This window comes from Acanthaster planci, linkage group LG15 (assembly GCF_054643075.1).
Source record: "Acanthaster planci isolate LZ-2023a linkage group LG15, COTS_SCS, whole genome shotgun sequence".
Taxonomy (NCBI): Eukaryota; Metazoa; Echinodermata; class Asteroidea; order Valvatida; family Acanthasteridae; genus Acanthaster; species Acanthaster planci.
The window spans coordinates 7,648,647-7,663,896 of NC_141791.1; the positions used below are offsets into that span (position 1 = coordinate 7,648,647).

General features: G+C 38.1%; 1 protein-coding gene across 2 annotated transcripts; it reads left to right on the forward strand.

Annotated features, from left to right (window-relative positions):
- Positions 1-91: 91 nt before the first annotated feature.
- On the forward strand, positions 92-15,250 carry LOC110984666 (uncharacterized). Of its 2 annotated transcripts, none has more exons than XM_022245063.2 (5): positions 92-198; positions 5,937-6,044; positions 6,717-6,791; positions 7,381-7,496; positions 8,399-15,250. In XM_022245063.2, the coding sequence occupies exons 2-5, from the start codon at positions 5,946-5,948 to the stop codon at positions 12,465-12,467; spliced, it is 4,359 nt and encodes a 1,452-aa protein (XP_022100755.2). In that variant the 5' UTR covers positions 92-198; positions 5,937-5,945; the 3' UTR covers positions 12,468-15,250. The 2 variants fall into 2 exon arrangements, with proteins under 2 accessions (XP_022100755.2, XP_022100753.2); XM_022245061.2 differs by lacking the exon at positions 92-198 and adding an exon at positions 5,558-5,830.

Below are 15,250 nucleotides of genomic sequence, written 5' to 3' on the forward strand. Positions count from 1 at the left end.
TGAAATTTAAGTTTTGGAATTTCTCATGAGTATTTTTTATAAAACATATCAGGAGAAAATATGTCAAAATTTGATAAATGTTTAACTCATATGAAGACTCAATAGAATATCTCTCGGAAGAGGTAGAATTTCGCGCTAGGCAAATTGCGGGAATTCAGAAATTTTCCCTGAAAGGAAGCAAGAGTTTTTTATCTTAAAGTGAGTAGTTCTTATATTTAAGTGAATAAGTGATAATGTTTGCCATTTCTTGTTAAAATACAATTGTTTATTCCGTCATTTTTTTGCCCTGCTACGGCTTTGTGCTGCAGTTACATCGTGTGCTTAGCATGATAAGGCTTTAGCCATGTTGTTAATGTTAGCTCTGTTACGCCCCAACTATATAGCATCAGTCCCAACTATAGTTGGGCCCGTCCCAACTAGAGTGCTACAGTTGGGCCGGCCCAACTACAGCAGAGAGGTCCTGTGTGCATGATGTGCCCAGCATGTGTCAAAGTCATATTGTTTACAAATGTCATGTCATTGGTCATAGGGCTAGATGAATAGATGAAGTGCCACATTTTAGATGAATTGTGTCACGTGTGAGACACATTGACGTGGATAATATTGAGACATTCCCCACAGACATTGGTCAACAATAGTTGGGCCAGCCCAACTGCAGCACTACAGTTGGGACTGTCCGAACTATAGTTGGGACTGATGCTATAGTTGGGGCGTAACAGCTCTATAGGCCTAGGGTTTTCTGTTTTTGTTGTCACAAGAGACGTTTTTATATAAGTTTGAATTCCATCCATCCCTTCAGAACAAAGAAATACTTTATATTACAGGTTTTGCCCTTACCCAATGTATACATTAAGAAACACTTTATGCTCAGTGCTTGTCCGTGAGCTTGCGAAAAAAGTTACAAGCTTACTCAGGTGGGACTCGAACCTATGACCTCTTGCTTACTAGTGCAGATGTCTTAACCACTCGACCACTGAGCTTGCCAGAGTCGGCTGACCGGTCCGAGTCAGGTGAAGCAGTGGGTACCGCGAACTATTTTCAAGATGTATTTTTGTGTTGAGGAGATGTTAATTTATATAACGGGTTTTGCCCTTATGTTGGGTAAATATATAAATTAACATATCCCCAATGCAAAAATACATCTTAAAAAAAGAAATACTTATTTAAATGTAAAAAAGGGATATTTTGAGATGTTTTTGGACACTTTTTTGTGATGTGTAATGCACAGCAAACTGTGATTTCTTTGTAGGCCTACTAAATAAACCTTTTTGACGTTCGCAATGCATTGTGGGTTTGGGTGACATACATGCAGTGCATTTTGCACAACCCTATTGGAGAAGTGTACCTGCAGAACGTTAATCTGTTCCCATTTTATTTCATACTCCAATTCAAGCCACTCCCTTCTGACAAAGTGTTGCATTTTTTATTTGGGACGAAGATCTTCACAAACTTCGAAGTTTAAAGCTTGGCAGAAAAGGAAAATTTTCAGAGAATTCCTTCCAACAACACGACTTTTTATCACAGACCATGCTTTGACTAATTCAAGAATATTAATGTTTTAGTATTGTCCAATCAAAATTACGACTTGCAGCTCACTCATCCCGCTTTGATCAGTCACGTTCATTTTCAGCCTGTAGAGTGACTGGTGCCCTTAAATAAAGGCAATTAAGGGTGATATGTTCTTACAAATATTTGAAAACGTATTTGAAAATGTTTCTTGTATTATCTGACAAAACGCATGCATCTGTGAGTTGATGAGCAGATGGTAGGTTCCTCAAAATATGGACCATTAGATATTGTTCAACTTTGGGGGTTCATTTTTCCTGAAGTGAACAGCAGTGAAGTGAATTAATTTCCAATGTTTGATGTAATGAGGGAAGTCATGGCTGATATCTGGAACAATGATGACCGTGTCGACCTTTCAACTTAATTGGAGTTAATTAATTAAAGTCTCGAACGTTAGCAGTTTTGAAGGACATGAACCCCCTGTTAAAATCTGAGGAGTGATAATCTCTGAGGTTATTTTACACAGATTTATATGTGGTGAAAGGTGATAATATTTACACATATTAAAACCATAATCATGAAATTAAAAAGTACCTCTCACAATTAATTCGATTCTGTCATTAGTGTCAAAAAAATCGACTGCAAAAAAGCGAGTAAAATCCATATATCGATGTACAACACAAGCTTTAAAAAAGAGTGCAAGAAAGAACCCCAAACCATCCTTTTACGACTGGACCGATCACATTTTCTTCAAGTATGCTCCCAAAACGCAGTCCAAAATACCGATCGTGGCAATTTTGTGGCTTCCATCAATCTCTCGCAGTGACGTTAGAGAAACATTTCGCTGCATCGTGGCCTGCTTGACCTTTGACGTCAACCCAGATAAGGTGCCCTCTTTTTTATTCAATATTCATGAACCCCTCCATGGAATGGCGACGCTCCGCGATTTTTCTCTTCGGAACAATTTTTCTTAATAGAAAATCTGTCATTCTGAATAACGTTTGCAAAAAAATAATGGTCGAGACATAAAACACGATTCATGATGAAAATCTAATGCTCAGAGTTGTTAATTTTAATTTTATTTTCAGCGGAGTTATCTCCAAAATAACCGGCAAAATGAAAATTGCGCATGGAATTTTTATGTGACAGCATTTTCGGCATTCTCGAACGTTATGCAGTTTCTGTCAAAATTCTCAAACGTGATAAAAATTCTGTTAAATATAACGTTTGCAACGAATATATTGTACTCATTATGAATTTTTGATGCAGCCAAACTTAAAGATAATTTTTGGGGGTCGAAATATACAAGACCTGGCAAATATGTTGGTATAGTAAGAGTGATTATAAACGGTAAGAGAATGAAGAGAGCCAAACTTTTTCTCATCATTTTCCGTCAATTTTGTGCTCTTTTTTTCGTGGCTTATATTTTTTTAAAGTTATTTCTTAGGTGCTTTAAAATACGTCAGTCGAAAAATATACTGAATTCTCCTTGTTGAGAGAAGTTTTGAAATCAAGTCCTCTGGTGTAAACACTTTGACCTAAAACTTTAAATGAATTCAACTTGATTTGATTTGCACTGGTAGCCAACCAGATGTCCATCATAAGAACTTATTATACCTAATTATCCCCATATAATCATTTTTTATAAATCTGAAGGTGCTAATTTTTGTTTTACATGATCAAAGTCACACTTTTAGAAGTTTTGAAAAATGACAGTCGAGGTTGCTTTTTGGTCCATTTTATGAAGAACATGCCAGATACATAAAAAAATATTTAGTTGAAAAGCGTAGTCTGATTTGTGACTGGTTCACTGCCCCCACAGGGTTGTTCATAAAATGCATCGCTTGTTTGTCATCCACGCCCATAATGCATTGTGAACGTCGAAAAAGTTTTTTGTAGGCCTAGTCTACACAAAACTTTTTATCAAATCCATTGTCACGTGGTAATCAATCCACGCCACCTGTAAAAAAAGGTGTTAATGCCAGAGTTTCCGCACAATTAAGCAGAGCTTGGGTGAAGTGGTGGCAGGAGAATTGGCAATGGGACGAAGTGACCGACACCTGACGTTTTCTATCCAAGCAAAATCTTTCTCGAAGGCAAAAGATAAAGATTCTGCTGGAATTGAAGTTCAGGCCCTCCGTCAGCAATCCATTTGCAGCAGTTTTTGCATTATTATGCAGTATGTTAGAGTTAAGTTAGACTCTGCCAGTCTCATCCTTTTTTTGAGCAGGGGGTTGAGCATGTTGAGTGTGACCATTGACTGTGGACATGATGGAAGAATGTGTGTCATTCCTCCGTACCATGGGGTGACTGAACAATAACGTTAGCATTTTTTTTAGGCATGGCGAACACGGTAGAAGTGGGTAAATCTGGAGTGAACACAAAAGATTTTGCCAAAACCAAACCTTCTGAATAGCACTCTCCTATTTCTCTGGGTTCAAGTCAACTCGGACTCAACCAATTCAGATCCTTGACATGCAAACTCAGACCATTTCAACTCAGCCCAAAAGCCAACTAGGACCCACGCCAACTCTTACCCTACCTAATGCCAACTCAGACCCGTGCCAACTCGGACCCAATACCAACAAGGACCCCAAACCAACTCAGACCCATAACCAACTCGGACCCACCCTTAACCGACTGGAACCCATTCTGGGAAAGATGTTACTTTCATACCCCCACCAAAATCAGGTCAGAACAACAAAATCTTTGAAAAGAACTATCCAGTTACCCTGTACATGTACAGTGTATGTTTAGAGTGATATAAATGCTTGGGACTAACCTTCAGTCACTGTCAGTTTTTAGACTTTATCTTTATACAGTATGCTGAAGAAAGTACACAGTCATGTGACAAACTTGAATGAAAATTATTGATTGGTGACAATGCAAGAAAGAATTCAGTTCAAAATCCTTCTTTACATTTACAAGTCTATTCATGGAGAGGCACCCAGCTATTTATCTGAACATCTCAACCTGTACAATACTGGTCGCCCGGAAGAAGGTCGTAGACTCCGGTCTTCGTCTGATGTCACTCGGCTAGTTGTCCCATGCTCCACCAGAAAAGCTGGAAATAATTCTTACTTTGTTGCTCCAAAACTATGGAACCAGCTGCTGTGGAACCAGCTGCCGTGTGACATCAGGGAAGTGGCGTCAACCCCTGTCTTCAAACGCCTCCTCAAAAAGTTCTTTTTCCCGGACTGAGGGTATTCAGACACATTTAGTTTACTGTTTCAACTTCATTATATTTTTGTATGTTAATTTTTTAATTTATTTATTATTTTTATTTGTAAAGCGCTGTGTTCTTAGTAGAGCGCTCACTAAATGCTTATTATTATTATTATTATCACGAAATGAAAAACATTTCATCTATTGTACATTCGGCAATTGCCAAAATAAAAATAACTCCAAGGAAAAGTATGGTATAAAATTGTCTTATAAAATGAAAAAAAAAGATGAAATTAAACGTGAAAAGTGAAAGATCATGACTCTCAAGACAAACACATGCAATGTCCATTACATTAAAGCCAACGCGGCCCCCCCTGCTGTTGGAATGCCTTGGGATATGCCAGGCAGCTCCTAATCACTCTGTAATGTGACATGATGTGCATTTAGTAAGTTTGCTGTACATGGACATGTAGGTAATTGGGGATTTGTCTGCCGTTAGCCACGATGTGGATGCACATTTGCAATATACACGTAATTTTCAAAAATGAAGTTCTGATTTTTTCAAACAATTTACCGGCACAGTATTTTATGAAAAAAAGAAAAATTGCTTTATTTGTTGGAATATTTTAACCTTAAAAATTTGAGTAATTATTTTCATATTTGTTCCACTCACTGTACCTAAAAAATTTCATGCTATTTTAACTTCATCAGTCTTTGATAGGGTGGTAGAGTGGATAAAACATGTGACACTGGTACTTGTTTCCAGTACAACATGTACATGGGTCCTGTTTCAACATGTTCAAGACCCACCCTTGTCCCAAAATCATCCTTATGTTGCTTTAAATGGAGTCCTACATTAAATTGTAGAAAAACTTTCTTTTTTGTTATTTGTGGCTTTAGAAGATATTTTTTTACAATGGAAATGAGGTCAAAATGGCACTAGGTCCTTATTCCATCTTATAATTTTTTTTACTTCAAATCAATGGCACATGAGTTGTCATAGTAAAATCCCTCCCCCCCCAAACATCCAGGTTCAAATTATTCTCAGTCTGACATTGATTTTTCCCCTGAACTCATTTTCAGTGACTGACTTCTGCTGGAAATGGAGACGCGGCATTTAGCAACATCTTTTGAGGAGATGGTTTACATGTACTTTCCTGTAAGAATTAGGCTTAAACAAGAAAGCATACCATGCTTAGTTGTGAACTAAATCCTGTGAAGTGTTGGAAAAATTCTTTATTATTTATTTTTGTGCTGCCTTTCAGTGTAGGACAATGGAAGATGAGACAAGTAATCTTTCAACTTTTGACATCTATAGTGACCTACTTCTTGAACAACAGGAAACTGGTAGCGTCCAAGCATCTGTTGAACAGGTACATTTATGTTTCTTTTTCCTCTCATGGAATAGAAGCAATTTAGAAATACTGAAAAACATCCTTCATTATATACTAGGTTTTGCCCTTACACTGATGTACATGTGTACATGTACATTCACATTGTAAACTCATGGTTTGAGAGCTGCAAAAAAATCACAAACTTGCTCAGATTGGATTTGAACCCACAACTTCCTGCTGAGTAGTGCAGAGGTTTCAACCACTCAACCACCAAATTTGCCAGAATCGGGTGTTTGGCTGAAATCCAGTGCAGCAGCAGGTACCGGTACTGCAGGCAGTCAAAGATGTGCATACTGTACAATAATTGTAAGCTATAAGATCAATATTTCCAGATCCAACTTGGCCAAATTAATGCAGGTATCTTCCCATTCATCATGTACAGTACATGTGAGCCATGGTTCACCTTTTATCATCGTTAAAGTCACCTAAGTTTACAGTGACAGGCCTATTTTTGTACGTTACAAATATCACTTGTAGAAAAGTACTTAGACTCATGTCATGGGATCAAGTCACACTTTGTGATAGAAATGAGGTTAAATATGTGCCTGTCTGTCAAACCTTTAAAAGAAATGTTTGGTACTTGTTACCAGACTTGTGAATCCTGTAGATTACTTGCATATCACTTTTAAATGCCTTTTTCTTCCATGACAGTTGGAGAAAAACAATGCTGAAAATGAAGCCAAGGTGAAGGAGCTCATGCACCAGCTGCAGTGTCTGCAAACACAGGTAAATTCACTTCATCTCGCTGGCTTAATCAAGAGAGTCTCTGTGTTAATGGTCAGTTTCCTGGAGCTTAACTTGAGTTTTGCTGGATCACATTTACGTGTCTGTGGTTTAAGAACGAGGTCCATGTAAAGGGCATACATGTACATGCAGTTTTACTGTTGCTAATTCCACGTCTGTGTGCGTCTGATGTGTGTTAGTATACTGAGTTGGCTTTTACAAGGTCTTTTATGTTTGATTTCTTTGTTATTTGTTTCCTAAGTTATTAGTGATGTTTGATCGTTGCTCCAAAACAGACAGCATATTGCCAGTGACAGGAAAAATAGCATTGCAGTTGGTTGTTTAGATACATGTACATGTATGTTATACATTACTCATGTGCAGTACTAAAAAATGCCATTTTAGGCACAAACTCTGCTTCAGAAAAGGTAAGACAACAGACACAAAAGCCTCTTTAGGATGTTTTCGCAGTAACAAGAAGCAGAAGCAGAAGTTGATCAGTTTAAATGTGGGATTTAAACATACATTCATACCCAGTGTGGTGATATTTCTACATCTACATGTACAGGTACATTCTAATCCAATTTTACAGAATGCAGCCATAGTCCAGGAGAACAAGATTCTGAAGACAAACATCTCTGAGTTATTTAAGACAGCAAAAGCAGAGCTTAGAAGAAAAGACAGGCAGCTGGAAGAACTGGCAAACAGGTTTGAAGTTGCCAAGAGTTCTTGCGCGTTGAATTGGCCAAAGTGTCTGTCACTGATTATACACGTTCTTTGCATCAAGTTTGCCTTCTGGAAATTTCAGTAGATTGAATTATATTTTGGGGTATCCTTGGACAGTATTTTATTTTTTAATACTGCAATATTTGTGATAAAAATAATGCAATATACGCTACTATCGTGATATTCTTTGAAGCGGGGTATTGAGTGTGCGTCATCAAAAGCAACAGAGATAAGCAGTGACATTCACTGGGCATGCCAGTCAGACTCTAAAAGCTTCATGTACACCAAACCCAAAAACACAATGACGAGGGTTAAACTTTAAAGGCATTTGGCTGGTGGGTTGGGGGTTGTTTAACTTTCATGTTACAAAGTCCAAGTGACAATGCAGATACTGGTTGACACTGGATGACTGGTGAAACACGACAATATGGTGGTTTTCCTTTATTTTCAAAGCAAGAATACCATGGTATTGAAATTCCATACAGGATTTGCCAGTATTTAGGTGTTTGTAGACCACCAGTTGGTATTTTTTCAGTATCGCTTAAAAATTGCCACTATTTGATAATATGGAAATACATGTACTGTCCAAGCCTATTGGGGATGGAAGTGGGTATTGCATTATTCTATCTTTTACATGTATTTACATTTGTTTACTAATCTGTTATTTCATTTTGTCATAATTTTTTCGTCATTCAAAATAAAATTTGATGAGGTAAGCTCTAAGCACAATTCTTGGCCTTCATTTCAGTTTGTAACTACCAGATGAGACCCTTGTTTCACAAATTTTTATTTTACTGAGCTTTTCACAAAAGATTTGCATTTGTCGAAGAATATACATGTGTATGTGTTGCTATAAAAGGTTTTTTATTCTTGTTTGTTTTAAGCGGTAGGCCCAGACATTGGCAGCAGAGAGATTACAAAGTTTCCATAAACGACAGGCTGCGTGACCTCAGGAAAAACACCGAAACCTATCGTAGACACGCCAGTGGTGTTGAGCAGAAAGCCAGCAGGGAGGAGTCCCCACACAGGCAAGATGGACCTTCAGGTAAGAGCGGTGGCACAAGGAAGCCTTCTGATCCAGAAAAAGAAGAAGGAATTACTACCTCCAGCAGGGGAAAGAGATATGATCTGCCAAGAAATGAAACAACCACAACCGGAGATTCCAAAGAGAATATTTGCAGGAAGATGAAAGACAATTATGAAAACTGCCATGAAGAACAGCTTGCTGTGCAGAAGGACCTTGCCAAAGACAGTGATAAGTTTAGCACAAACTCAGATAGTAAAAGCAAAGACAATGGGATGTGTAGTAAATATAACAGTAGCATGTATTCAGAGATAGTCCTAAACAGGCAGTCTTTAAGTAACTACAGAATACCTAAGATACCAAGTACATCTAGTAGTCACGACCATCCTGGGTTGAGTATAGAAGAAAGTGAAAATGGTACATCTTCAGAACTAGAAGGTACTCTCCGTAGAAATACCCATTCAAAAAGGTCAAATGATAGATCAAGTCCTTCAAAATATGCCAGCAATAGAGAGAGGGTTCATCGTAAGTCCAGTCATAGCTCAAAGCATGAGCCATTAAGCGAACACTCAAGAGCAAAAGCTATATCTTCTCGATGTAGTAGGAGAAAAAGAAGGCATAGTTCAGAGGGACAAGACTCTAGTCATCTGGATTCTGGCCATCAATACCAGTCTTGTGATAAAGCACCTCAGAAGAAACACAAAGCAGAATCAACAGTAGAATCCAATGATAAACATTACAGAAAGTGCTCTGATAGGCGAAGATTGCAAATACACGACATTGGTGCCAGCCCTGATAAGAAGGCGTCAACAGGAGAGAGTAAGAAGAAGAGACACAGGTCAAAGACTTCCAGTCATCAGAAAAGTGAGACAGCAAGTGTGGAAGACAAGAGGGATTGCACACGTAAGAGACACCAGTCAGATCGTAAAAACAAGTCACTGAAACGAGCCAAAGAAACGTTGTATCGAATACACAGTACTCCAAAGAAACACAACCAAAATCAGACAGATGATACCAGGAAGCACAAGGACAGGAAACGACACAGCTCCAGTAAACACAAGAGCAAAAGAGTGGCTGGCAGTAGGGATAATTGCTCCAAACATACAAGTAGCAAAAAAGAACAGGAAGAGTTAGAAGAAGGAGAGGTGCTTGAGAGTGATATTGAGGATGAAAGTGGATTGAAACAAGGCTTTACAAGTGAAAAGAGACATGAAGTTTGCACTTTATTCCCACCCACAGATTTGAAGTTGTCAAGCACTGCACAAATTAATGTGAGTAAGAAGCCCTGTGAGACGGATCTTCCTGAGAACATTGAAAGCTCCATGCCAACAGTACCAGACATTGACTGGAAAAGCAAAAGTAAGAAAAAGTTGATGACTGGATCAGATAAAAATGCAAGTCACTGTGCTATCATCCCCGGAGATGGAGGAAAGCAAGCTGATGTTCTGAATTATAACAAGTTTGGAGAAATACCTGAGAATCAAGACAACGCAAGTTTACTTGTGCAGGGATCACAGGCAATCTTGAAAGATGCTAATACTTCCAATAAAAGTCCAGTCAAGGTTGAGGGATTGTCATCCTTGAGACAGCCAGACCCTGAAAGTTGTGGCTACTCCTCTGAACATGAAACTGTTTTGATCTGTGCACCAGCAAGCCAAGATGATAGAGAATCAGTTGCTGACTCTGAATCAACATCAACCTCATCTGTATCTTTCTCGGCCACCATTTCCCTTAGTGCCAGTTGTCAAGATAAGAACCTTCAGCGTTGTCATAAGGAAGAGAGTAGTAAACTAAGACTTGAATTAGAACAAACTGTCACCTCGGAGGATGATTTGGCAGTCCAGACTAGTGATAATTTGATTATAGATTTCTCTGACAGTCAGTTGCAGGAACATGCTGGAGATGAAAAATTGGAACCAAGCCAGTCAGACTCCATTGTTTGTGATGCAATTGTGCAAGCTGAATCAAGTTCAAAGTTTCGAGATTCTTCAACAGGGAAAGCATTAGGTGGTTGTTTAAAGTCAGCACTGTCTAAAACAGCAAACACTAGTGATAGTTTTTCTGAAAGAATACTAGAAGTTTTTGGAAGCAATAGTTTTCTTGAAAGTGATGATGTAGAAAGCAGTAGGGAAGGACAGACTTCATTCCAAATCACAGAAGGTTTAATGCCGCGTTCTTTTCAAGGGTGTTTTGTTGGTGATTTGCAGCAATCTTTGGATGCAATGGAAAATGAAAGCAACCAAGGCACATTCTCTAAGACTGTTCCGAATGCTTTGGGTAGGCACAGCATCTTGCTAACAGACAGCAATGAGAGGATAAATTTTAATTCTCAACCTAGTTCTGGACTTGGTTCAGAGCAGAACATTCTTCATCAGAGGGACTTGGCTGAAGTACATATAGATGTATCTCCAAACCATGTGAATGATGAACAAGTGACATGCAAGCAACTAATGAAAGCAGGCAACTCATCGGATTCTGGTTCCCCAAATCGGGGTTCTACATGTAGTAGCTATGTTGAAAATAACAGCCAAGATGCTGGTCCCTCCGTTCCTGCTAGTGCTCAGTTAAACATTCAGTTTGGAGTCCTACCAAGTTCAAGTCCCAGTAGCTGTGCTCAGTGTGAAACTGAAATGGTTGTGCAATCTCATGATACAGAGGAAGTGCCAACAGATTTGGTGGGTAGTTGCAATATCCTTCAGGGGAAACAAATAAGGAAAGAATTACCACCCACAGATGATGGCAATAAAGTACCCACAAGGGTATCTCAATCCAAAGATGATTTAGGTTTTGAAATGGATGTTGGTGATCAGGAAACGGAATGCAGTCGACTATCTGCTGATGCATCTTCAACTGCATCCAATGAAAGACTCACCGAACGTGTTTCTTTTCACTCTTCAGTTATTGAGCCAAAACTTCCAGATCCCAACATTAGTAAGGAACCTCTAAGTTCTGATGTAACCCCAAAGCGTTCAACTAAATGCTCTCCAAGTCAGCATTGTCTTCCTGAATCAGACAGTGTGGCTGAGATATCCATTAATCTACCCAACTTTGATGCTCTAAGTTGCAGTGCCTCCCCTGCTCATGATAGTCTGTTGGGAGATTCAGGGAGCAGTTGCTATAGCAACCTGGATGATGAGGATAACTGTGATGAAAATGCTGATACTCAAAGAGACTCGGAGGAGAGTGGTCAGGATTACCAAAGTGACCAGGATACTTGCAGTGAAACAGCTTATAAAGACAGACATGAAGCACCGTCAGAATTACCAAGCTTATCAGATGGGGAAATAATCAGCAATTCTGATTCTGAAGAAGCTGTTCAGTTAAAAGCATCAACATGGAAATCTGACTGTAAGGACAGGCAGTCAAAACCAGCAAGACCCAGATCATCAAGAAATAAATCTCAATCTAAAGAGAGGAAAAGACACAGATCCAGAGAAAAGCAGCCATCAAGTCACAAAGACAGGCATTCCTCAACCAAACACAGCAGAGACAGGCATGGAGAAGATCGTGATAGAGCAGAGTTCTTCAAGAAGAAGATGAGGATCTTGGAAGACAGACTAAGAGCTCAAGATGAACGAAAACATTCAAGTTATGCTGGAAGTAAGACCAGGAGGGATACCTGTAGGTCACATGATTCACATTCAGTGAAAAGGAACAGATTGGAGCCAAAAGAGAAAAGGCGCTGTGACAAGAAGGTACAAAGTACAGTGCACAAAGCAAAATGTGCTCTGGTCACCGATAAGAGGCTCAGAGAAAGTAGACTTGTTGAGAGGGATGAAAGATCTAGCATTAGACACAGCAGTAAAACACACAATGGTAGCAGGTATGACACTGATCAACATGAAAGAAGTGCAAGGAAGTCTGAAAGAGAAAAGGTGTCAGTGAAAGAAAACCACAGAGACAAAAGGAGAAAAGATCATAAGAGATAAGATCTCAGTCATTTTATTAATTGAAATTTATTTATTGAATTGGTGACACTTTATGCTGAAATAGAATGTGTAACAAGTTGACACAATTAACATTCAACCCTAATTAATAAGAAGTCTGTGGGACTTTGCAGATTACCGTAAAATAACAGGAATCATGTATTATAAGGAATGAAGACTAAAGCATCGGAACCTAAAACACCTTGATATTAGAAAATGTAGTAATGGTGTTCTAATTAACGAGGTTCGACTGCAATTAAATTTTCTTTGTTGACAAAATTTGACATCTTAATTATAACACGATTACATATGTGTAGAGCTTATAGTGAAACAGTGTTTCTGGTCATTAATACTGTCAGTCATTTATTTTTCCTTTTCCAATCTGTGGTTGGTGGTTAATTTGTAGGTTTTTGGTCAATTTGTAAAGAGCAATCGAGATTGTACACAAGTTTTGCCACCGGGAGGTTGCCAGTTTTGCTGGGCATAAAATTGAATAACACAAAGCCTGAAAAATTCAATGTCATGAATGTCATGGCATGTCCCAAAACTAATTGCTTCTTCCTCTATCTCAGTTTTAACATGTATAGTATTCTCCATAGTGGTTGCTTGGAAATTGAGCAAAAAGTACGGAGTCCAGTGAAGTGACCTCTCTGAAATTTATATCTGTAACCAGGCAAAAAAGCCTTTATGATCAGTTTTTCTGATGTATTTGTGCACCAAATTCACAATTTTAAACATTGTTTTGGTTGTTTGTGATCCATCTTTACATCTATTTTGTTTGGGACCCCTACCGACGCTCTTTATGTTGTTTATGCAAAATTTCAAATGATCCAACAAGTTGATCACTGAAGAGTCTCGGGCACACAGTCATGTTGATCGGAGGTCCAAATGCAGTTTTAGTCTACATGTAAGTTATTGAGCAAAATTTAACTTCTTTGGGATAGTGGTACAATTTTCAAAGTTATTAACAATTTTTCTGTCAGAAATGACCCCCATACATGAATGAGACAATGAAACTTGGTATATAAAAGCATTTTCTGAAAGCTTTGATGTTGAGGAAAATAAAGAATGTGTTTCATGTTGAAAAACAAGTGATTTTCATGATCATGTCCGAAGGCAAGGCGGCAAAACTATGAACTCAGTTCACGCGATAGAGTACATACATGTATTTGATGATTTGTTTTCACTCTAAACAGTAACAACTTCCAGATGCAGAGTCTTCTCATGTATTACTGTGCATTAAAAGTGAAAAATAACCTTGTGAAATGCCAGCAATTTGAATATTTTTGTGAAAACAGTGTGATGACCATTTTGAGTGTCGACAACCAAACTGACTGTTGTGTATGGCATACCTTCTATTAATTTTGTATGCCTCCAAAGAAAAAAAATAGCTGTTATGCCCGTCAAAAATCTGGGTCCTGTGTTTCGTATCCTATAAGCCTACATTGAGACAGCTTTCCCTTTAGCCAAATCGTAAGCATGTTGCTGTAAATGATATCGATCTGTGCTTGTCAAGATTGTATCCCAAAGTTCAGGTTACGGGCACTATGCTGAAATGCTGTTATCAAATACAAATATGTGGGGTCTACTGTTGAATAATGCCTACAAGCTGCTTTGTTGCTTTGTCATTATGTGTCAGTGTCTTACAATATTGACCTCTTCAGTAACCAGAGTGGGAAAAACACCTTTAAGTGGTTCTTTGAGATTAAAATTTAGGGAAATTATTTTAAAAATTATTTTCCTTAACTTGCATTTCATGAATGCTTGCTTGTCAGAAAATTTGAAATACTGAATATTATGGAGTGAATTTTTTTTAAAATTGAATATTGATCTCCACATGCATTGAAAGCTTGTGTGGAAACAATTGGCTCAGGCATGTCAGGGTAGATTTTCTTTGAAATCTATGTTATGACCAGGAAACCTGAATTTTACTTCTGCAATGGTTGATAAAGGCACCATTTTTGTACACTTTACCAGAAGCTTTTTATCAGAAGCTCATCAGCTGTGCATCTTCCATAAAAAAGATACTTCAATCACAATTGCCTGTCTTTTCATAGATACATGTTTGGATGTCATTGTTTTTGTTATTACTTTTGAACCTGGCTGTGTGTGTATAATTTGCATGGATTTGTACTGTGTAAATACTCTGGTACGTGTACATGTGTAGTGTTTGTTTTTCATATTTGAAACAATTAAGGCAAGTTTACAGTTATGAACTGCTCATGTGTACATGTACGTGTATATTACGGTACATTCCATATATTGTATTCAATCTCCCACGTTTTACTAAGGAGTGTTTTTATAAAGTGATATCTTTGCTTATTGTGTGGATTACTAGAGTCAAATAGGTTTTGAATGCATTTTTCTCTCTATGAGTCATGTGAATTCCACCTTTGTGGATATTCATTTTACCCACCATCAGTATTAGGGTAGCCTTTTACACTACTTATCGACAGCAGAGAAAAAATGCCATTGGGGAGAGCAGCTCCTGGTTCATGGATTAACAGAACACCAAGCAAAAGTTCTTTTACTGATGTACAACTGTTTTTGTTATTGCTCCTTTTTCGTTTTTGTTTTTTGGTTGTTTTTGTTTTTTTGCTTGACAAACAAAAGTCACAATTTCCTTTTTATAATTTTCTGCTTCGGTGTACCCTGGAGTTTACATGTAAAAAGCATAGACGCTAAAGGAAATCAAATTTCCATTTATTGTCTTTATCCATGTAATGTTTGAGAGTGATACCAACATAACTTAAAGAAATAAAGTGTTTAAATGGTGAGAATGTCAA